This window comes from Hemitrygon akajei, chromosome 5 (assembly GCF_048418815.1).
Source record: "Hemitrygon akajei chromosome 5, sHemAka1.3, whole genome shotgun sequence".
NCBI lineage: Eukaryota > Metazoa > Chordata > Chondrichthyes > Myliobatiformes > Dasyatidae > Hemitrygon > Hemitrygon akajei.
This window is the reverse complement of record NC_133128.1, coordinates 164,131,703-164,154,572: the sequence shown is the minus strand read 5'-3', so window position 1 is coordinate 164,154,572 and position 22,870 is coordinate 164,131,703. Positions and strand designations below refer to the sequence as shown.

The following is a 22,870-nucleotide window of genomic DNA, read 5'->3' as shown; positions in this document are numbered from 1 at the left end:
CTACAGTTCTACCCCAACCAGACATTTAATACTTCAGCCACTCACTTAAAATACATTTATCTTCATGTCACTTTGGGTTCTTTACTAATCACCTTCATTCTATCCACTGGTCCCTGATATTTCAACTAATGGTAAGTTTTTTAAAAATCTCCATTGTCTTTACCCAATATAATTTGATATACCTCTATAAAAATAGAGCTAGTGCTTTCCTGATGTACATGATGAATAAATTCTTCTTGGGCTTACAGCTGGGTACAAGTATCAATTTTAACCAAGGTTTCTATCACAAACTTTTGCCATCTTCATCAGGGATGATGCCTGGACATGTCTAGTCCGGTAGTTATTTATGCCCCTGTCATCCATCCCACTTGATTGGTTAGTCCTCATCCAATCAGATTTCCCTAAAAGAGCCGATGGAAAAGCTAGGAAACCTAATCACGAGAGGAACCCGTCACTGCTGCCTGTCTTCCGTACATTTCCACGGTTTCTGAAAGCATCACCAGGATCCTGAAAAAATACTGGATTAATACCACCCAAAAACCTGTAAGGTAGCTCAAATCACAGCTTATGCAGGTGAAAGATGACCAGGGACTCAGGAAGGCTGCCATTTACAGGATTTCCCTGGTGGACACCTGCATCAAGAAGCACAGGTGTATCTGTTTGGGTTACCCGGAGAAATCAGCAGTAGTAGAACACTGCATTTGCAATGGCCGTAGGATTGACTTTGATGGCACAAAACTACTCTTCCGCGCTAATGGCTTTTAGGACCACCTGGTGAAGGAAGCCATTGAAATAAAACCAGAGGAAATGAATTTTAACTAAGATGATGGTCTCGCTCTAAGTAAGAACTGGAATTCGATTGTGAACGAAGTAGGACAGCTGAAACTTGATTGGAAACGGACAAACCACTTAGGAGGGATGGACGACAGGGGTATAAATACCACTGGGCTAGATGTGCCCAGACATCATCCCTGATGAAGGTGGTGAGTTTGTCATCAAAACATCAGTTAAAATCGATACCTGTACCTGGCTGGAACCCAAGAAGAGTTTACTCCTCTATAAGTATGTTCATACCTCCTCTCATTCCTGAAGTAATTTTAGACCACAAGACCATAAAACATAGGAGCAGAATTAGGCCATTCAGCCTATCAAGTCTGCTCTGCCGTTCAATCATGCCTGATTTATTTCCCCTCTAAACCCTATTCTCCAAGCTTACTGCTCATAACCTTTGATGTTCTTAATAATTAGGAACCTATCAACCTCTGCTTTAAATATATCCAATAACTAGGCCTTCACAGCCATCTGTGGTAATGAATACCATAGATTCATGACCCTCTGGCTAAAGAAATCCCACCTCATCTCATTTCACAAGGGACATCTTTGCATTTGGAGGCTGTGCCCTTTGGTCTGAGACCCTCCTACTATTGAAACCATCCTCTCCATGTCCACTCTAGCTAGGCCTTTCAATATGGGTTAGTTTCAATGAGATACACTTCATTCTGTTAAACTTCAGTGAGTACAGGCTCAGGGCCATCCAGCATCTCTCACATGTTAACCCTTTCTTTTCCATGATTCTTATAAACCTCCTCTAGGCTCTTTCCGATGCCATATCAGATACAGAGCCTAGGACTGCTTACAATACTCCAGAAGTGGTCTGACCGAAGCCTTGTAAAGCCACAGCATTACCTCCTTGCTTTTATATTCTAGTGCTCTTGAAATGAATGCTAGTATTGCATTTTCCTTCCTTATTACTGCTACAAGTTAACTTTCAGGGACTCCTACACCAGGTCTCCCATGTTTTTGCACCTCTGATTTATGAGTTTGCTGTTTGTTTAACAAATAGTCTACACCTTTTTTCGTTCTACCAAAGTACATCATACACTTCCCTACACTATGGTCCATCTGTCACTTCTTTGTCCATTCTCTCAATTGGTCTGAGTCCTTCTGCAGACATCTTATTTCCTCAACACTACCTGCCCCTCCACCCATCTTCATATCATCTGCAAACCTGGCCACAAAGCCATCAGTTCGATTATCCAAATCATTAACATATAATGCAAAAAGTAATGGACCCAACACAAACCCCTGTTGAAAACCAGTACTCTCCAGCAGCCAACCAGAAAAGGCTCCCTTTATTCCCACTCTTTGCCTTTTGCCACTCAGCCAATCTTCTGTTCATGTTAATATCTTTCCATGCAGTTTCATAATACCTTACCTCGTTTAGCAGCTTCTTGTGCAGCACCTTGTCAAAGGCCTTTTAAAATCCAAGTAAACAATATCCACTGGCTCTCCTTTGTCTATACTGCCTGCTATTTCCTCAAAGAATTCCAACAGATTTGTCAGGGGAAAAAATACTGACTTCGGTTTATTTTATTGTGTGCTTCCAAGAACCCGAAACCTCATCTTAATAATGGACTCCATATTCTTGCCAACCACTGAAGAGAGGCTAACTGGCCTGTAATTTTCTATCTTTTGTCTCCCTCCCTTCTTAAAGAGTGGAGGGACAATTTGCATCATGCATTGGTGGGTTACTGAATGCTGAAGTTAAATATATATTAATTGTGCAATCTAGATTAATCTGAATCCAGATTAACTGAATAGTCCACAACATAATTTAAGTTACATTATAAACTCAGATAACAGAGCTAATACCATTAAAAGTATTTTATTCAAAATGGGTGTGATTGATTGAAGAGTATTCCAGGTAATGCAATTTAATATCATTACATCTCTGGCTTGTAACTAAATTTATACTTCCTGTAGAATTAAGATCTTTCAGCAAATAGATTGTTTTAAAGCTTTAGGGAACACAGCTGTGCCAAGCATTTTTCTGCAGAGCACACTGGATACCGACAAATTTAAAATTTGTGACGATTAATTGAATGAAATCTACCTTTGAATATATTTAACATGTGTATGATCAGATAACTGAAGTTTAAAGATACATGTTCAATAGTAATTTCACAAGAACATATCTGCGTGATTCACACACTTTTTCTGAATAGCGATATAATTACATTAGTTTATTTCCATAGAAAAGGACTCACTTCTAACTGCGATCTTTAAGCTACTGAAGTAAATCCACTATACATTTTAGGCTAACACTGATAGATTGGCTAAACAAGCAGATTTGTTTTAGGCTTGCCCTAGAATTGTGACAATTTAAAGGTTTCAAAAAATCATTGGAGATAATTGAAAGAAGCAGAGTTTAGAAAAATAGTATCCATGGAACTAGAGACAAAAAGGGTTCATTCCTTCATTAGAGGAAGGGAGAAAACTGAAAAGGAAGACAAAGTTAAATCCTTTCAATTTTCAATCGTTTCTATTGAAAAACATTTTAATTCACCAAATGAACATGCAATGTAACTATTGCTTATGTATCCTTTCATGTTCAGTTTAAATTCGTATGTTTGTAATCCCATTATCTATGTATTAATCTTATTATGTTGATATTAATAATAATAATAAAAAGATTGAAAAAGAAAGAAAGAACATGCAATGTGCCATTTCACAAGAGTGGTTTCTTGGCAGTAGATAAGTCTGATTTCTGCTATTACTAGTTAGAAACAGACAGAACATTGAGGCAAATAAGGTCATGGAAAAACAGAGGCAAGTGGTGAGTTAATAGAACCGTCTGGACAGGCAAATGTCTAAATGGCTTCAAGAGATTAAATGACCATCAAAAAATTAAGGATATTCAGCGGGGAATATTTTTGAGTTTCTTTACCAGAGATGTCTGAATATTCTTCTGCATTAAATGTCAGTTCACTCTCAGTGGGCAGATTGACAAATGCCTTCATAGCTGGAAAGTATGCAATGTGTCCATTGCTCACTTGTCGCAGAAGAGTTTCCAGATACCTGTGTAAATGTAAATAAGGTTGCTTGTAAACATAAATAACATCACATAAGCCAATTCTCATAATTTGAAAATACATAGTTTCAATACTTACCAATTAGTGTATAAACTGGTTATGGTAGGTTCACCATGACTATCTAAATGCTGTGTCTGCTGAAGAAGGACATTGTTGAAAACTCTGGTAATATCAATCTGCACATAATTTTCTATGGATTGAAGTACAGTCATGTAAGCTTTCACACTTGTCAGAAGCTCAGAAGGCTTAGCAATCTCTTGTGTAGCTTGATTGTACATAGTCATTCCCACAATTGACCTGAAATTTAAATCTAAATTAGTATATTTTAAAGTTGAACTATTACACTTATGTACAATGACATGATAAAACATACTTTCAGGACTCAACTTTCTTCAAAATTATGGATACAAAGCCAAATTGTCTAGTCGGTATCAGCACTATATAAAGGAAAAAAAAAGGTCATCATCAGTGACCATTGTTTTTGACATTATAACTTTAATTTTAAAGATACTGGAAATTCTGCAATTGTTTTATATTCTTAGTTAAGTTCTTGCTGATGACACAAATGATCAGGAGCAAGGTCCACCAGATCAGGCAGGTTTTATTTTCAGATTGATTACACGTAACTAAACAAGTACAATAAATGTACTTTGAGAAATAATTCAGATAGAACGATTTCTAATCTTAAATAGAGCTAATATACCCATACAGGTCAAAAATGGTCGAGGAAAAAGTGAAGAAAGATAATAATTTTAACACACCAAAGCTTTTACCTGTTTGACAGTTCATAAATAAAATATAAAGTTATTTCAGTTGACAATAGCACCTTTGGGTCAGAGTGTTAAGTTACAGTTTAAATTTTCTATTTTGCCTTTGACATACAAACCTAAAAATAGCTGGATGGTGAAATACTTGGATATTTTGTTGAACTACATCTTTGCAGATGGGTTGGGATAGGGGAAAAACCTTTTGTGAAACAATATGCCAGTTTTCTTCTTTTCTACAGCAGTAATTCTTCAATTTAATACAGTGCCACAATATCAGGCATTGCTCTCAAATGGTTATTTATGTAAAGGTCTAGACATTATTAGCCCCGTCAGAGGGAACAATGCAAGAAACCCAATATACCTGTTGCCTTGAATTTTCAGCACTGATTCCAAGATAATCAGAAAACTAGTCAATATTGCTCATCTCAATTTAAGAGGCTACAACACCCTTTCACACTAACTGATATCAGCTAACTCGGCATAGAATAGGAAATGAATCCATAATGTTCACACAGCTGTACAAATTTAATTTATAAATCACCAGGGCGATTACAGCATGGTAGGAATGGCCCCCTTTATATAGAATACCCTCCTAATTTCTCTTTCCAGAAGAACCCTAGAAGATTTTTTTAAACTAACTATAGTTCTCTAATTACTTTAACTACTAAATCGCTAATTCTTGTATCTTTATTGTGGGAAAATTACCAAGGATTTGAATGCACTCTCTACAGCTGAAATGAAGGGGATGCAACTGGGTACTAGCTCTCCACTATATACAAATGAGTTCTTCAAGATTTTTGCCTTGGCTTGAAAAGTGGATTTTCTTTTGCATTATTGGCCTTTTGAAATGGTTATCTTTAAATATCCCACAATTCCGTGCACAATATCTCTTTCACCATCATAAAAATATTCTTACTTAGTGAAGCGGATTTCCAGATGCGAAGTAAGATATTCTCGAGGTGTAAAGGTATGCTCCCAGACTACTAAATTAGGAACATAATTGATAGAGAAACAAAGCTCAGAGAGAGCAGTGTGCAGTTTATCCAAACTGAAAAACAAAATTTTTTAAAAAGTGAGCAAGACAATTACAACAGCAATTCATTTACTTGCTGCATAACAAATTCCAAAAATCTCAAAGCAGCTCAAAATTATTTGAAGTGCATTATATAAACACACGCACATTTATTTTAAGCCTAGTTATAATAGCACAGTGCTGGATACTCCTGCCCCAATTCATCAATATTAATTTAGAATGAGCCAAATTCATTTTACTTCCATGTCACTCCAGTTTTTCTTATTAAAATATTCTCTTTTCCTAATATTTAAATTAACTTCATTCTGATTTACTTTGAAACTTTTTCCCCTCATAAGCTTACAACACAATCACAATACATTGATCAGTTTAAGCTTGTTAAAATCAAAGAAAACATTCACAATAGGTAAATTAAGTAGTACTTTATGGTAGCTTAATTTCCTAAATGAAGGCAGCTACTCATGATGTTGGTAAATGAAAGGTAACATCAAATTTCAATCAGGAGTTAGTACAAATTGTAAGGAAATTTAATACAATAAATCAATCTTGGAAGTGTTATCTCTTCTCAAGTTTATTTTAAAACCTTGATCTTAGAAAAGAAAAAAAACATGACCATAACAAAAATGAGTTGAAGACTGCTCACTTGGTAACCAGTAGCCTGTTCTTTCTCATGCTCTCTACTCCAGGTTTCTCCCTTTCAGGCTCCCCTTTCTTTCCAGTTTGTTTTTTGGACTTTTTATTCACTGCTTGACTGATGGTCTTGGCACAATGCTTTGGCAATAACTACAGAACAAAAAGTGTAATCTTTAAAGCAGCTTGAGATGAACATGTCCCAACTACCACCATTAGCATATTAATGTAAATTTAATCCCACCAAGTACATATGACTTTAAAAAAGAGTTGTGAATTTTTCAATTTAATAGATGCAAATTTTTCCATTTTGTAAAACATACTGTTTGTTCTCTATTGAATGAATGAAAAGCTACTGTATATGCAAGTAGTAAAATATTAGGTTGTTCTTCAACACATTTTTCCTGAAACTAGCTACACATTTTCTAAATGAACTTTAAATATACTGTGACTGCTTTCAGATTTTATGAAAACAAAGTTTTAGGCAAATTGAGTTGCTCTTTATGCAACATACAAAACCTATACAGTTCAGTATTAAATGCACAATATGTACATTTTGTGTACATTTTTCTTCCATATCAGCAAGTAAAATGCTATGACATGCAAAGGAGATTCATGGTCCTTCACTATTTCTCTTTTGATTCTTCCTGAATCATTTTACTGCACAATTTCTCCACATCAACTCACTTCTTTTCTGCCAGATTAGAAGTATTCATGATCAGCAAGAGAACCCTACTAAGTAACTTTGTATGGTCAGGCAGCATCTATGCATGGGAATAAACAATCAATGCTTCAGGCAGAGACCATTCATCAGGATCCTGATGAAGGGTCTCAGCCTGAAACATCAACTGTTTATTCCCATCCATAGATGCTACCGGACTTGCTGAACTCCTCTAGCTCATTGTGTGTATTGCTCTAGATTTCTAGCACCTGCAGAACCTCATGTCTAACTTTGTACTTTACCAGCAAGAAACAGAACTAGTTCTCACAAAATTAAATAAAAAAATCGAGAACAAAGGTTCTTTATATTTTCATATTTTATAAATTATTTTATAATACTTCCCACAAACTACAATGTGCAGCAATCATCTCCCCAAGTCAGAAAGTTAACATTTTGATAGACAAAGAGAATAGAGAATCTTCTATACAAGAGGAAAGGTGTTCCATACTCTCTACTTGGCAGGTGTATATTAGAGCATACTCTAGTTTTTGACCTTCTGGATTTTAAGCAGTCTCTTTCAAATGACTTTCAGCAATAACTGAACTAGTTTTGATGTAGCCTCAAACAGGATGTTGGAAATCCAAGCAACACACACAAAATACTGGAACTCAGCAGGCCAGGCAGCACCTCTGGAAAAGAGTAGAGTCAATGTTTCAGGCTGAGACCCTTCATCAGGACTGGAAAATAAGATGAAGAGTCAGGGTTAGAAAGTGGGGAGAGGGGAGGAAGAACCACAAGGTGATAGGTGAAAACAGGGGGGGGGGGGGGGGGAGAGAGAGGGAAAGTGGTGAAGTAAAGAACTGGGAAATTGATTAGTGAAAGAGATAAAGGGCTGGAGAAGTGGCAATCTGATAGGAGAGGACAGAAGGTCATGGAAGACAGAAAAGGGGGAGGAGCACCAGAGGGAGGTGATTGGCATGTAAGGAGTTCAGGAAAGAGAAGATAATGGGAATGGGAAATGTTGGGGGTGGAGAAGAGGTATTACTGGAAGTTTAAGAAATGGATTTTCATGCCATCAGGTTGTGAGCTACCCAGATGGAATATAAGGTGTTGCTCCTCCAAGCTGAATGTAACCTCATCGCAACAGTAGAGGCTGTGGATTGTACTGTTGAAATGGGAATGGTAAGTGGAATTAAACTGGGTGGGCACTGGGAAATTCTGCTTTTTCTGGTGGATGGCGCTCAGTGAAGCAGTCTCCCCCAATCTGTGTTGGGCACAATGATATACAGGAGGCCACACCAGGAGAACTGGATACAGTAAACCACCCCAACAGGAAGGACTGTTGCCTCTCCTGGAAGGACTTTTTGGGGCTCTGAATGGTAGAGAGGGCAGAAGTGTAGGGGCAGGTGTAGCACTTGTTCTGCTTGCAAGTATAAGTGCCAGAAGGGAAATCAGTGGGGAGGGATGAATGGACTAGGGAGTCACATAGGGAGTGATACCAACAGTTGGGGGCAGGGTAGAGAGAAGGGGAGGGAAAGATGTGCTGGGTGGTGGGATAGCGCTGGAGATGGCAGAATTTACGGAGAATTATGTGCTGGACACCAAGGCTGGTGGGGTGGCAGCTGGGGACAAGAGGTGTGAGAGGGCAAATTTGAGGGCAATGTGGAAGTTGGAGACAAGTTTAATGAAGTTGACAAAATCCACAGGGGCGCAGGAAGCACCACCAATGCAGTTGGTTTAGTGTATCAGAGCTCTGAGCTATCTAAATATTTTAGACTATTCAAGTAGTCTGCTGAAGCTGTGCTCTTAGTGTTCCATGTGTCCCAGCCAATAAATCCTGCAAAAGTGTAGTTAGATTACAACTGATATCCCCTAAACAGGTGACTGACTCCATGTTACAGGGAGTGTTATGATTTCCTAGGAAAACATTCCACAATGCTTTCTGTAATGTGAGGCCACATCATCCGTGTGCGCATCAAGAAATACATGTTGAAAAAGATTATCACCTGCCAGGTCCTGCTTCACTCTTTCTCTCCACTTTTTTTTAATATATACTAGTTATCTCCCCTTTTTCTTTTCAGTCCAGGTGAAGGGCTTTGATTGAAAATATTGACTGCCTTTTGCCCTCCACAGATGCTGCCTCCAGCACCTTTGTGTATTTCTTGATAAACAATCTCAGAATTTATGAGAAAAAAAAATAGTAAACGCGAGTTTTAATCATATTTTAGAATTTTTGGTTAGTGGTTTACTGATTCTATAGTGCAAATTTCCATTACTCAAACAGTTTTCAGGTTCGTCTGTGTCCCATCTGTTCCTTCCCAAGCCTCTGACTTGCTTGTTCACTGTAGCAGTTCTGATGAAGTATTTGAAACACTGATCATTAACACTGCTTGACTTGCTATGTTTCTAACAATTTCGACTTTTTATCCAGGCAGTAATAAGAACCTGCTTAAAACTGGATCTAGTATAATATAAAGGCTTCTTTCCCTATTCTTGACAAGCAAAAAAAAAGACTGAGAAGGAAATTCAGTCCAGCACTGAAACTGAGCAGTAACAAAACTGCATTGTGGCACCTCACAGATGTGATATTTTCCCCAGTCTTCTTAAAGTTGTTTTTATAAACAATTGATTTGACATATGAATAGCAACAATTAAACTATTGCAAATCAAAAGACATGTCACTCAGTTCACTATTTGTGATCTATGCATCATGTCTCCAACTCACCTGATCAACTAGTTTTCTAATAAATGTTTGACAAGGCAATCAGCAGGGAAATAGTCATGTGACAAGATTAACAACCAACCTAATGTTGGTTATAATGTAGCATATACAGCATACCAGAGAAAGCAAATTTGGCATTGTTTCTTTAAAAGATGATTTAGCTGCTGACGAAGCACTCCATTTACAAGTGGCAGATATTCAACCACAAGTCTCTTTGTCACAGTTCCAGCTGTTCCAAAATCTTTCCATTTTTCTTCAATGTTTGTTTTGCCATCTCCCCAATTTTCACATACTTTCCTGACATGGAATATACTCCTCTATTGTGAACCATTTTTAATCCTGGAACTTCCTACCTAACAAGAGGACTCTACTAGGACAGCAGCAGTTCAAAGACATATATACCGGTAAATGTAGATCATTCAACCCTCATCCATCACTGATGTTAACTTTATGATTAGCAAAGAAGGGCATCCAGGTCTCTTTCAGTGCCAAAACTTTTCAGTCTCATGCTATTTTAGAACTGTTCTTTTAATTTCTTATACCCAAGTTTTTCCACATTACATACCATTTGCACATTCTCTCTCATTTACTGAGCCCATCTATATAACACCAATAATCTACGCTCTGGTTCAGAGTTTTAATGAACAGTTGAGGCTCCAGAACCAATCACTGTGGCCCTGCATTAGCTAGAGTTGCCAAATTCAAGGTGACTTGCTTATTCCTAATATTTTCATTAACAAATCTTAAATCCATATCAGTTTAATACAACCACTTTTTTTATTATTTAATAACCTCATGGCATTATGTCAAAGGCATTCCAAAAGGCTCAGCAATTTCTTAAAGATAATTAGGATTGAGCAGTAAATGCTACTCTAGCCTCTGAAACCCACGTCAAGTACTCACAGATCATGTTAAAATGATTGCAACATAGCATTTTGCTTTGCTCAAAGACTACAGACTTGCCCTGGTGATATCACACCACCACAAATGTCATTAACTGCCTGAAGTCAAATCAGTGCTTGGCTAAAAAAAAATCTTGTTACTGATAAGCCTGTAAATGTCTGAAATGTTCAAAATGTGAGTTTTTGTTTACGTAGAACATACGCATCAGCAAGACTTTTGTTTGGACCTAGGAAAAATACTAGCCAGGATAAAAGTGACACCCAGTTCTTCCCTGAAAAAGAATGCTTAATAATATTTCCTGCTATTCAAACTAAAAGAAAACTTCAGTTTAATGCTTCAAGACTGTGGCTCAGATAATATCATGCACTCTTAAAACACAGGAAGCACCAGCTAAATTACCTGTAGATCCTGAACATACAATTTTTGATTCAAGTATAAAACTACTGGTCAGCCAAACTTCAGGCATAGGAGAAAAAAAACTGGGACTTTATTTTAGTGCAGCCTATTTCTTGAACTTTTAAGTCACAAGAATAAGAGCTTACAAATGCACTTTCATTTTAGTTGGCATGTTAAAGCATTATACTTTATATCTGATAAGAATGATCAATTCAGAACTGGCCTTTCAAAAGATGCTAACTGTGCTGCTGTGAACAAGCCACATACAATGTTTTTGCATATTTGAAAGATTTATAGCCCATTCATATTGGCCATCAGATTGAACATATCAGCCTGAAATCAGAGATGCAAAAGCTATATCTTACACAAGCACTTTTTTTTAGGTCTAAGATCCACTATCTGACCCAGTAGTTTGGTCATCCATCATCAGATTCGACTGGATCTGCATTATTGGCTATCTCTCTCTACAACAAAATAGCCCAGTAATTCAGGGTTATCTTGGAGAATGAAGTTAATTCACTGTGACTATTCTCCACTATCAGACATCTCTTAAGATCCCTCATTTCAAAATGTAGGCAACAATGGACACCTATTCCACTGAGACTGAACCTCTTTAATCTGCAGTTCAAATCTTTGGGCATTTCCCTTTGCTTATTCAGTCCGAGTCATGAATCAAACACGTTGGTTTGTTTTCTTTACAATAATGCCCCTTCTAAGAGGACCACAGTTCACAAAAAAATTGATGACCAGGTTCTCCTGACCAGATAATGATAACAGACATTACATTTCCTTCCCATCCCTTTTAAGACCTTCTTCCTCCCAAAACGCTCCACCAATCCTTCTTCCATTTCTTTTCCCTCTTCAAAGAGAAAGATCTTTTTAATCTCTCAAATGCACATTAGTTTTTTTTGCAATATTCAATTTCAATCTTTGAAACCAGAGAGCCAGCCCTGCCATACCTCTATCAAATGGAGTCACATATGGCATCCGCATTACCCTATGCTTTCTAGTTCTCCTTATGGCTGTTGAAAGGTTACAGACTTCTCCTGTTAAACCTAGCCTCTTGTTACTAGGTTCCATTCTAATCTCCCTCTCAAACTTAGTATCTTGAATCCTATCCTTTTCTGTACGGAGATATGTGGCAAGGATAGATGTACACTACTGTAACAAAAGGAGTTCTTGGATTTTAAGCCAGCAACAATAAAGGAAGAGTTAAATATGTGCAAGTCAGGATGCTGTGTAGTTTGAAGGGGAAATTGTGCACGCTGTTCCATGTGCTGACTGTCCTTCTTCACCTAAAGCAAATGCATGAGGCCTCCTGTTAATTATTTAGTCATCCACTACTACTTAGGATTGGGTACAGCATTGACAGCACAGATTTGGAAAAGCAAGATCTCTTAGCACCATCAATTGTTCAGCATGTACAGAGAATGCTTCAATTGTGACATGCCCCTCGACTTAACCAGGATTAGTCTCCTTGCTTGAAAACTATCAGTAATGCTTAGTCAGAAAATAATAGTTGTCCTTATTCAGTAGGAAGTAGTTCTACAGCATATTCTCTGTTTATTGCCTATCTCAATTTGCTCCTTACAAAAGAAGAAACAAATTACCATATGGGAAGAGGAACAGTTCTGTTTAACAACCTCTCGTTAAACTCTTCTCAAGCTTTCACCCAGATACAACTACTGATTATAACTGACAATTCAATGACAAACTCTGCCATCTTCTTCAGGGATAATGCCTGGGTATATCCCATCCGGTGACATTTATATTCCTGTTGTCCATCTCTCCTGATTGGCTAGTCCTCATCCAATCAGGTTTCTGCTCTCCCACCTGTTTACAATCAAATTCTAGTTCTTACATAGAGCATAACCTTTGTCTTTGTTAAAATTCTTTTCCTCTAGTGTTATTTCAATGGCTTCTTTTACCAAGCGGCCTCAAAAGCCACTGGTGCAGCACAGTAGTTTTGTGCCATGGTCAATCCTATGACCATTGCAAATGTGATGTTCTGCCACTACTGATTTCTCCAGGTAGCCTAAATGGATGCACCTTCTGTGCTCCTTGATGTGGATGTCCACTGTGTCCCCCTTCTGGCCAACATACGCCACTCCACATTCACAGGGAATCCTGTATACGCCAGCTGTCCTCTGAGGTCATCTCAGACCCGCATAAGCTGTGATTTGAGCTTCCTTACGGGCTTATTGATGGTATTAATCCGGTGTTCCTTCAGGATCATGGCATCCTTCCAGAAACCGTAATAATATAGGGAAGATAGGCAGTAGTGACGGGTTGCTCCTCGTTGTTAGGCTTCCTGATTTATCCGTTTGGGTTACCTGGAGAAATTGGCAGTAGCAGAACACTGCATTTGCAATGGCCTTAGGATTGACTTCAATGGCACAAAACTACTGTGCAGCGCCAATGGCTTTTGAGACCACCTGGTAAAGGAAGCCACTGAAATAAAACTAGAGGAATTTTTTTTTTAACAAAGACAAAGAGTCTCACTCTAAATAAGAACTGGAATTCGATTGTAAACAAGGTGGGAGAGCGGAAACCAGATTGGATGAGGACTAACCAAACAGGAGGGATGGGATACAGGGATATATATATTCTACTGGACTAGACTTGCCCAGGCATCATCCCAGAGGATGGCAGAATTTGTCATTGAAGTGTCTGTTATAATCAATAGCCAAAACTGGCTGGTAACCCGAAAGGAGTTTATTCATCATATATGCTGGGAAAGCACTAGATCCTTTTTTTCAAAAAATCTCTCATTAATTATAATAAAAGGATTGGAATCTCTATCTCTGATCAATAGCTAGGCCTATGGATACTACTCTAATACATAACCCCATGGTATCATTTCTGTAAATTGATGAAATTATGTGCAGCCAAATGGCCAACTTTTACATATGTATCCTTTTGTATCAGCTGAAATCCAAATTGAGAAGCCCAAATTTCTTCCATTCAGATATGGCCAAAAGTTCACCTTCTGCTTCTTTTAACAACTACTTCACAAATTACATCCTCGTCCTAATACACCAACTCTTCCAAGTATCGCCTTCTGCCCTATGCATTACTGTCTGGCAATTCTTCAAGACCATTTGCCATTAAATCTTTCACCAATATTTTTGTTACTGTCAGCCTCAAATTCATTGTATTCCCATTCAAATCCTTGTCTTTCTTTTCAGAAACTTACCAAAGGCTGAAGGACTAGAATCTGTGCATCTCCTCTCTCTGTTAACCATATCATTCTTGGTTACAAGATCACTTCAGCCTCACAACATGAAATTCATCACTCTTACTAGCTGCATTACCTCCTTTAAGACTACACAAAGCTTACTTAACATTTTGGATGGACATCCAAGAATATTGAGTGGCTCTGCTTATAATAAAAAGAATACATGACTGCACTTTGGGTGTAGGCAATTTTGGCTCATCACAATAAACAATTGTAATTTTATTGGAATGTCAAAACTGTTCAAAATCTACAAGAACTTTTTTTTGTAGAGCCTAGTTGGCTACATAGATTCAAATAATCAAATGTGAACTGCTCCGAAATCTTTAAATTTTCCAAAAATCATCTCATTCCTTTGGATTTTACCTGTAAATTTCTCTAGACAAAAAATTTAAGAACAGCACAATATTCAAGATATTATGTCTGGTATGCCACAAGGAGCAGTTCTTCGCCCATTGGTGTTCTCACTCTACATGCTCCCATTTGATCTGATTATTTGAAAACACAAGGTTAATTAGCACAGCTATGCAGGTAACACATAACTGCATTCGTCTATTACACCAGATGACCGAGGCTCTAAACCCACTGGTCCGGTGTCTAATTAGCATTGTAGAATGGATGAGTTTGAATTTCCTTAAAATAAATAAGGAAAAAAAAGAGAAATTTTGGCTATTGGTAGCAATAAAAAAAATGTGAATCTCAGTTATAAACGATCATCTGGCCTTACAAATCAGGCCAGAATCAAAGTACTTAGGTGTTATTATTGACCCTGAACTAAACTTCAAATCACGTATTAACCATATTATTAAGACAGCATTCTATCATTTAAGGAATATTGCAAGTTTGGTTTCTTATAACATCACAAGATGCAGAAAAATTGATACACTCTTGTTTTTAGCTAATTAGATTACTGCCACACTCTGTTTTCTAGACTGCCTAAAACAGATATAATCTGCTGAAGCTTGTTCAAAATGCAGTAGCAAGAATCTTAACCAAAGAAAAGAAAATCTGAGCACATTTCACTAGTTTTGGCATTACACTGGCTGCCTGTGTCCTTTCTGGATCAATTTTAAAATACTCTTAGTTGTATACAAGGCTAATAGAGCTTCTCCATGTTTTATGTCTATCCCCTTACATCCCTAATCCTAATCTTAGATCCATGAATACAGGTTTGCTAAGCGTACAAGAACTGGTGACGTGGCCTTTTGCTCTTGTGCATCAAAACCTTGGGATACTTAACTGATTGAGATACGCCAGGCTAGGACTGCTGAAAGCTTCTACAAACCTACGTTTTCAAATTTGGCCCATTTATAGAATTACTTAATGCCTGTTGATGTTGATTACATTTATGTAATTTGCTATATAGTACTGTGCACATATATATAGCTAGGGTGCCTAGAATTTTGCACAGAATTGTATTTGTCAATGTGCAGTGGACAGCAAGCATGTAAATTTGGCAGAAGCAAATGATGGTGGGAATGGTGAGGGTGGAGCATCGGGGCAAAGGAGGAGCGCTGGGGCTGCGGGGAAGGTGGCTTGGGTACAGACACACTCAATCCTGAGACATCAGGCATCATTTGATTCCAAGCAACTGGCTTATTGATTATTGCAGAATTTATCTTAACATTTTCTCCAATCATGATTCCCCTCTCCTGCCCCCTTCCCTCTCTCAGTACACAGTAGAGACCCATATCAGAGTCTGGTTTATCATCACTCACATGTCATGAAATGCTATTTTGTTGCAGCAGCAGTGCAGTGCAATACATAAAATTACTACAGTACTCTGCAAAGGTCTTTGGCACCCTAGCAGTATGTATGTGCCTAAGACTTTTGCACAGTACTGTATTTGGCTGTATTTTATTTTATATGTTTGCCTTTACTTATGATTGTCTTTTCTTATGATTTTTTAATTTTGTCTTGTATTTTTAGGACAATATTGACTTATCTTTACAATCTATGTAAAGCACTTTGAATCTGCATCTTAATGTATGAAAGGTGCTATGTACATAAATTTATTATTATTAATATTTTGAAGCCTTTAACTCTGGTATTAATGGCCACGCGTCTTGGAATGCATCTTATATTACATTATAGGTGACAGCATGCAGAAACTTCATAACCTGTTTTACCCAAATGCTTTTCTTCCAAAGCTGCAAAAGAGAAGCTGAAACCTTACCTGATCACTAAGAGTGCACTGCTCTGTGCATATATCTGTAATAAGGTTGCGGGCTTGCTTAGCCATCTCGTCAAGGAACATGTTGCACAGTGAGAGACTACGATCTCCAATGTGATGCCTCTATAAAGTAATGAAAGTTGTGAGTGCCAAATGCATTCAGAATACACATACCCTATGTTGAAAGTCAGTGGCCTTATTCTATATGGGAATTAATGATATCATCATTTCAAAATATACAAACTCAGTTTAAAAAAAATACACTGTTTCTTCTATACAAAATCCCTGAGGAAATCAACTGCTTAGCACATACACAATATCTTAGTTTCTGAATCAGAACTGGATCTACAAACTACAGCATAGCCACATTTCTTTTTGACATTGACTGAAACTGCAACTGACAATATTCGTAGTTCACCTCCCAAAGTTTCTCCTCGGAAAGTGAACTCTGCAGAGTCCAGTCATTCAGTTAGGTAAAACTGTGATAAGTGGAACAAGGAACTTTAAATAATCAATTTTTATCTGTTGAAGTAAAACAGTGTGATATTGGGGAAATTCACAAAGAGACCAACGCATTAATTCACACACTAGGCCAAACTACATAAATAAACATGTGGAGTAAACTTGAAGTCAAATTAAGGAAGCAAGCTTTCAGTTATCATTTGCCGACTGGTGCTTACGCTTCTTTCCAGCAAGATAATAGGTAATGCTGAATATAATTAATCATTTACACTGTACATTTGATCAAATAGTAAATTAAAACTTCTAAAATTCTTGTGTGAAGAATGTGTTGACTCAAGGCTTTGCACATATAGAGCAAAGACCTTAATCTTGGTAACCAGTTAAAATTACTTGGCAATTTCATGCATCAATATATCAAACAAGAAGCCCAATCAAAATAGCAAACACAAATACAGATTGTTGACAAGAAATATGAACAAGTCACTAACTGCGTGAATTAAGCAGCATTTGAAATGTAAAACTTCTGAAACAATCACTATCTACAATTGTAGCAAACAGTTCCATCTAAACTACCAGTGCCAAATTCTAATATAATTTTTAGTTTGCTTAAGATGACAACTTTCATGAAACAAGCCTTACTCTTTTCTGTGCAGGTAAATTCTTAACCCAAGATCTTTGTGTCAACCTCTGAATCAGAATTAGGTTTATTATCACTGACATACAGTACATTGTGAAATTTTGTTTTGTGGCAAGCGCATAAAAATTACAATATATATGACAGACAGAGAGAGATAGGCAGACAGATGAATAGCGAGATAGTGTTCATGGACCATTTAGAAATATGATGGTGGATGGAAGGAAGCTGTTCTTAAAGTGTTGAATGTGCATCTTCAGATTCCTTTACCTCCTCCCTGATGGTAGTAATGAGAAGAGGGAATATCTTGGGTGGTGAGGGTCTTTTATGCTGGATACTGCCTTTTGAAGATATCCTGCATGGTGGGGAGGCTTGTTTTTGTCATGGAGCTAACTGAGTGTACAACCCTCTGCAGCCACTTTTGGTTCTGTGCCTGAACACCAGTGATGCAACCAGACCAACACTCTCCACAGTACACCTGTAGAAATTTGTTAAGAGTCTTGGGTAATATACTTAATGTCCTCAAACTCCTAATGAAGTGGCGTGCCAGTGGCATGCCATCCTTGTGATTGCAACGGTGATTCCCTCAGATTACTGAATTCTATTTGGAAGATAACAGAGGCCACAAATGTACATAGAAGAGTACAGCACAGGAACAGGCCATTCAGCCCACAATGTTGTGCCGAACCCGCTAAAAAACAAATCAGAAAGACCCAAACACTAACCCTCCCACCTACATCATGCCCATAATCCTCTATTATCAGACTGGAGTTGTATCACCACCCACAGCTCCAATCTGTTAATTAAATTTGCCGACAACACTATATTGATTGGCCTTACCTCTAACAATAACTAGGTGGCCTACAGTCAGGAAGTCATCTCTCTGACACAGTGGTGTCAAGAAAACAACCTCTCCCTCAATGTCGCAAAAACAAAGAAGCTGGTTGTGGATTACAGGAGGAATGGAGATGGGCTAACCCACATTAACATCAATGGATCTGGGGTTGAGAAGGTAAACAGCTTTAAGTTCCTCAGCATCCACATCACAGAGGTCCTCATGTGGTCTGTAAATACCGGCTGTGTGGTAAAAAAGGCACAACAGTGCCTCTTACACCTCAGACAGTTGAGGAAGTTTGGTATAGGCCCTCAAATCCTAAGAACTTTCCACAGGGGCACAATTGAGAGCACCCTGACTGGCTGCATCACTGCTTGGTATGGGAATTGTACCTCCCTTAATCACAGGACTCAGCAGAGAGTGATGCGGATAACCCAGCGCATCTGTAGTTGTGAACTTCCAATGATTCAGGACATTTACAAGGACAGGTGTGTAAAAACAGCCGAAAGGATCATTGGGGACCCGATCACCCCAACCACAATCTATTCCAGCTGCTACCATCTGGGAAGCGGTACTGCAGCATAAAAGCCAGGACCAACAGACCCTGGGACAGCTTCTTTCTCCAGGCCATCAGACGAATGAACTCATGCTGATTTGACTGTACTTTTATATTACACTGATTGTTCCATTTATTATAAATTACCATGACTGCAGATTTAGATGGAGACGTAAAGATTTTTGCTCATGTATGTGAAGGATGTAAGAAGTAGTCAATTCATTCATATCTTCCTTACATCCATGTGTCTGTCTCTTAAAGCCTCCAATGTATTTACTTCTGCCACCATACCAGATAGTGCAATCCAAGCATCCACGGCTCTCATGTTAAAAAAAACTTACTTCTCACATCCCCCTTGAATCTACCCCCTCACCTTCAATGCATGCCCTCTGGTAGTAGACATTTCAACGCTGAGAAACAGATACTCTTTGACCATTATCTATGCCTCTTAATCTTGTAAACCTCTTAGCAAATCTCCCTTCAGCCTCTGGCGCTCCAGAGAAAACAACCCAAGTTTATTCAGCCTCTCGTGATAACACATGTACTCTAAATGAGGCAGCCTCTTCTGCACTGTCTCCTAAGCCTCAACTTCCTTCCTATCCTATAGCAAGAGGGGCAGCCAGAACTGTATGCGATAGTCCAGATGGGGCCGAACCAGTTTCATGAAGTTGCAACATAACTTCCTGACTTTTGAACTCAATGCCTCGACTAATAAAAGCAAGCAAGCAATCCATAAGTCTTATTTAACCATCTTATCGACCTATATATCTACTTTCAAGGAACTATGAACTTGGAATCCAAGATATCTCTGATCAGCAACACTGTTAAGGTCCTTGCCCTTAATGGTGTAGTGTCTCCTTGCATGTGCTCTACCGAGGTGCAACACCTCATATTTATCTGAGTTAAACTCCTTCTGCTATTTCTCAGCCCATATCTGCAATTGATCTATATTGTATTCTTCACCAGTCTTCGACACCACCCACAACTCCATCTCGAATAAGTCCCTTTAACCGCTATCCTGTCTTCTATGCGCAAGCTAGTTCAAACAGCCAATTTGCCGCAAACCCCATGCATCTTAATCTTCTGGATTAGCCTCCCATGAGGGACTTTGGCAAACATCTTACTAAAATCCATGCAGACAACATCCACTGCCCTACCTTCAATATCTCTAATCACCTTGTCAAAGGACACAATACTTGGTAAGACATGACTTGCACAGCACAAAGCCATACTGGCTCTCCCTAATTAGGCTAAGGGTTTCCAAATTCTCATACATCCTAACCCTAAGAATTTTCCCCAGCAATTTCCTTACAATTGACATGAGACTCACTGGTCCATAGTTCCCATGATTTTATCTTTTTCCCTTTTTAAATAGAGATACAAAATTAGCCACTTGCCAGACCTCTGGAACCTCACTGTGGCTAGAGAGGACACAAAGATACTGGGCAAGACTCAGCAATCTCGTCTCTTGCCTTCTTCAAAAACCTGAGGTAAATTCCATCAGGCCCTGGGACTTATCCACCTTAATACTCATTAGCAGGCTAAACATTTCCTCCTCCTTGACCTCCAAAAGCTGTAATGTATTTATATGCTCAGCACTGATCTCTTGCGTCTCCATACCCTTTTCCTTGGTAAATACTGAAGCAAAGTACTCGTTAAGTACCCCACTCACATTCTCTGCAAGCAAGTATTCCTCCTTTTATCCTCGAGTGGTCCCACCCTCTCCTTAGTTATCCTCTTACTCTTGATGCATGAATAGAATGCCTTGGGATTTACGTTAATCCTACTTGCTAATGACTTTTCATGGCCCCTCCTGGCTTTACTAATTCCCTTTAGTTCTTTTCTGGCTTCTTTATACTCCTTACTTGCATCATTTGATCCTAGCTTCCGAAGCTTTATGCTTTTCCTTTTTCACCTTGAGTAAATTCCTCATCTCTTTGGGAATACAAGGTTCTCTTATCTTTCTATCCTCGTCCTTCCTTCTAACAAGAAGATACCTTTCCTTTTTTCTGTGCAATTGATCTTTAAGCACCCTCCACATATCTGATGTGGACTTGATGTGCCAGAAAAAAGGTGCTCCCAATTAACTTATCTTAGCTCCTGCCTAATGTCCTTGTAATTTGCCCTACTCCAATTTAAACCTCTTGCACAAGGACCATACCTATCCTTATCTATAGCAATCCAGAAAGTTAAGGAGTTGTGGTCACTTTTCTTTCACTGTTCACCCACTGAAAGTTCAGACCCTTGGCCAGGCTCAATACCCAACAGGAGGTCCAGTATGGCCCCTCGTCTCATAGGGCTGTCAACATTATGATTTAATAAAACTTCTTGGATGCAAATAAATTCAGCCCCATCTAAACCCTTTCAGCAAAGGAAGTCCAGTTTATATTAGGAAAGTTGAAATCCCCCATGAGAACCCTATTATTTACTTATTATTATTAATATTTTTAAAAACATATTTCCTTAATCTGAAACATGAGGAAATCTGCAGATGCTGGAAATTCAAGCAACACACACAAAATGCTGGTGGAACACAGCAGGCCAGGCAGCATCTATAGGGAGAAGTACAATTGACTTTTCAGCCGAGACCCTTCATCAGGACTAACTCTTCTTTCAGTTAGTCCTGACGAAGGGTCTCTGCCCTAAATGTCGACTGTACAACTTCCTATAGATGCTGCTTGGCCTGCTGCGTCCCACCAGCACTTTGTGTGTGTTCCTTAATCTGATATCTGTTCCTGAACATCACTGTGGCTATTAGGGGTCTGTAGTAAAACTCCATCAGTGTGATTGAACCTTTCCTATTCCCGAGTTCTACCCAAATAGGCTCAATGTCTGACCCCTCCATTATGTCTCCTCTGAGTGAAGCTGTGATATTGTCCCTGATTAGTAGTGCAACTCCATCTCCTCATATACCTCCTCTAAAACTTCGAAGACCTCATACATTAATCAGCCATTCCTGTCCCTCTCTCAAACAAGTTTCAGCAATGGTTACAACATAATAGTTCCATGTACTGATCCATGCACTAAATTCATCACCCTTACCCATAATACTCTTAGCATTAAAATACACACACTTCAAACTATCTGACCTATAATACTTGTTATTTTGATTTTGCCTTTCAATACCTTCCCTGACTTCTACCTTCCGGTCCGATCCTTCCCTTACTGACCTGGTGTTCTAGGTCCCTGCAAAACTAGTTTAAACTCTCCCAAGTAGCATCAGCAAAGCTCGCGGCCAGGATATGGGTTCCCCTCCAGCTCAGTTGCAACTTGTCCCTCTTGTATAAGCCACCCCTTCCCCAGAAAAGGTTCCAATGATCCAAGAACTTGAAACCATGTCTCCTGCACCATCTCCGCAGCCACTCAATTAACCATGCTATCACCCCATTCCTACCTGCACTAACGCAACAAGTTCTTGTCTGATCATTCCGAGAATTAAGAAAACTAATATTGTGAGAACAAGTGGAACATTGTTGATTTTTCACCTGCTCTCTAAATGTCGAACCAAACATATGATCTCATGTTCAATACAAGATAGCTTCTATATAGAATCAAGGGCAAATCTCTTCATTTGTGTTAACTGATGTAGGAATTTTTACAGCATTGCTTAATTATTTTAGCAATAATTTTAGTATGCTCTGCTGTCTGGGATTTACAAATCAATCCACAAGCTTCAGTTCCAACAGAAAATGTAGAAATACTGTGGGAAGTGAAACAGAGTTAACAGCTTGGGCCGAAGACCTGTTTTTCTTCCTAATGATGCAGTCTATCTCAATGTATATTTATAACATTTTTTGGTTTTATTTTAGATTTACAGTATTTGCAGTTTTAATGATTTTGTCTTAGTTCTAAGCCTGCTGAAGGCATCTTCTTTGAAAGCAAGCTCTCAAAGCTAGTGGAGAACTTTGGAGATCCAGTCTTATTACTAACAAAAATGATGGAAGAGGTTACAGGATCCCGTGGAGTGTTACACTGTGATTACTACTTGAGG

The 22,870-nt window shown here is 38.5% G+C and overlaps 1 protein-coding gene across 5 annotated transcripts in view; it reads right to left on the bottom strand.

Annotated features, from left to right (window-relative positions):
* The window catches only part of nckap1 (NCK-associated protein 1), a 162,624-nt gene that overhangs the window by 65,339 nt on the left and 74,415 nt on the right, over positions 1–22,870 (bottom strand). For all 5 annotated transcript variants that reach the window (XM_073047054.1, XM_073047055.1, XM_073047056.1 and 2 more), the window contains 5 exons: positions 16,396–16,515; positions 6,316–6,455; positions 5,556–5,687; positions 3,951–4,169; positions 3,728–3,858 (listed from right to left, as the gene is read on the bottom strand). In XM_073047054.1, the coding sequence (XP_072903155.1) occupies positions 3,728–3,858; positions 3,951–4,169; positions 5,556–5,687; positions 6,316–6,455; positions 16,396–16,515 (742 nt within the window). The remainder of the gene's footprint in view (positions 1–3,727; positions 3,859–3,950; positions 4,170–5,555; positions 5,688–6,315; positions 6,456–16,395; positions 16,516–22,870) is intronic.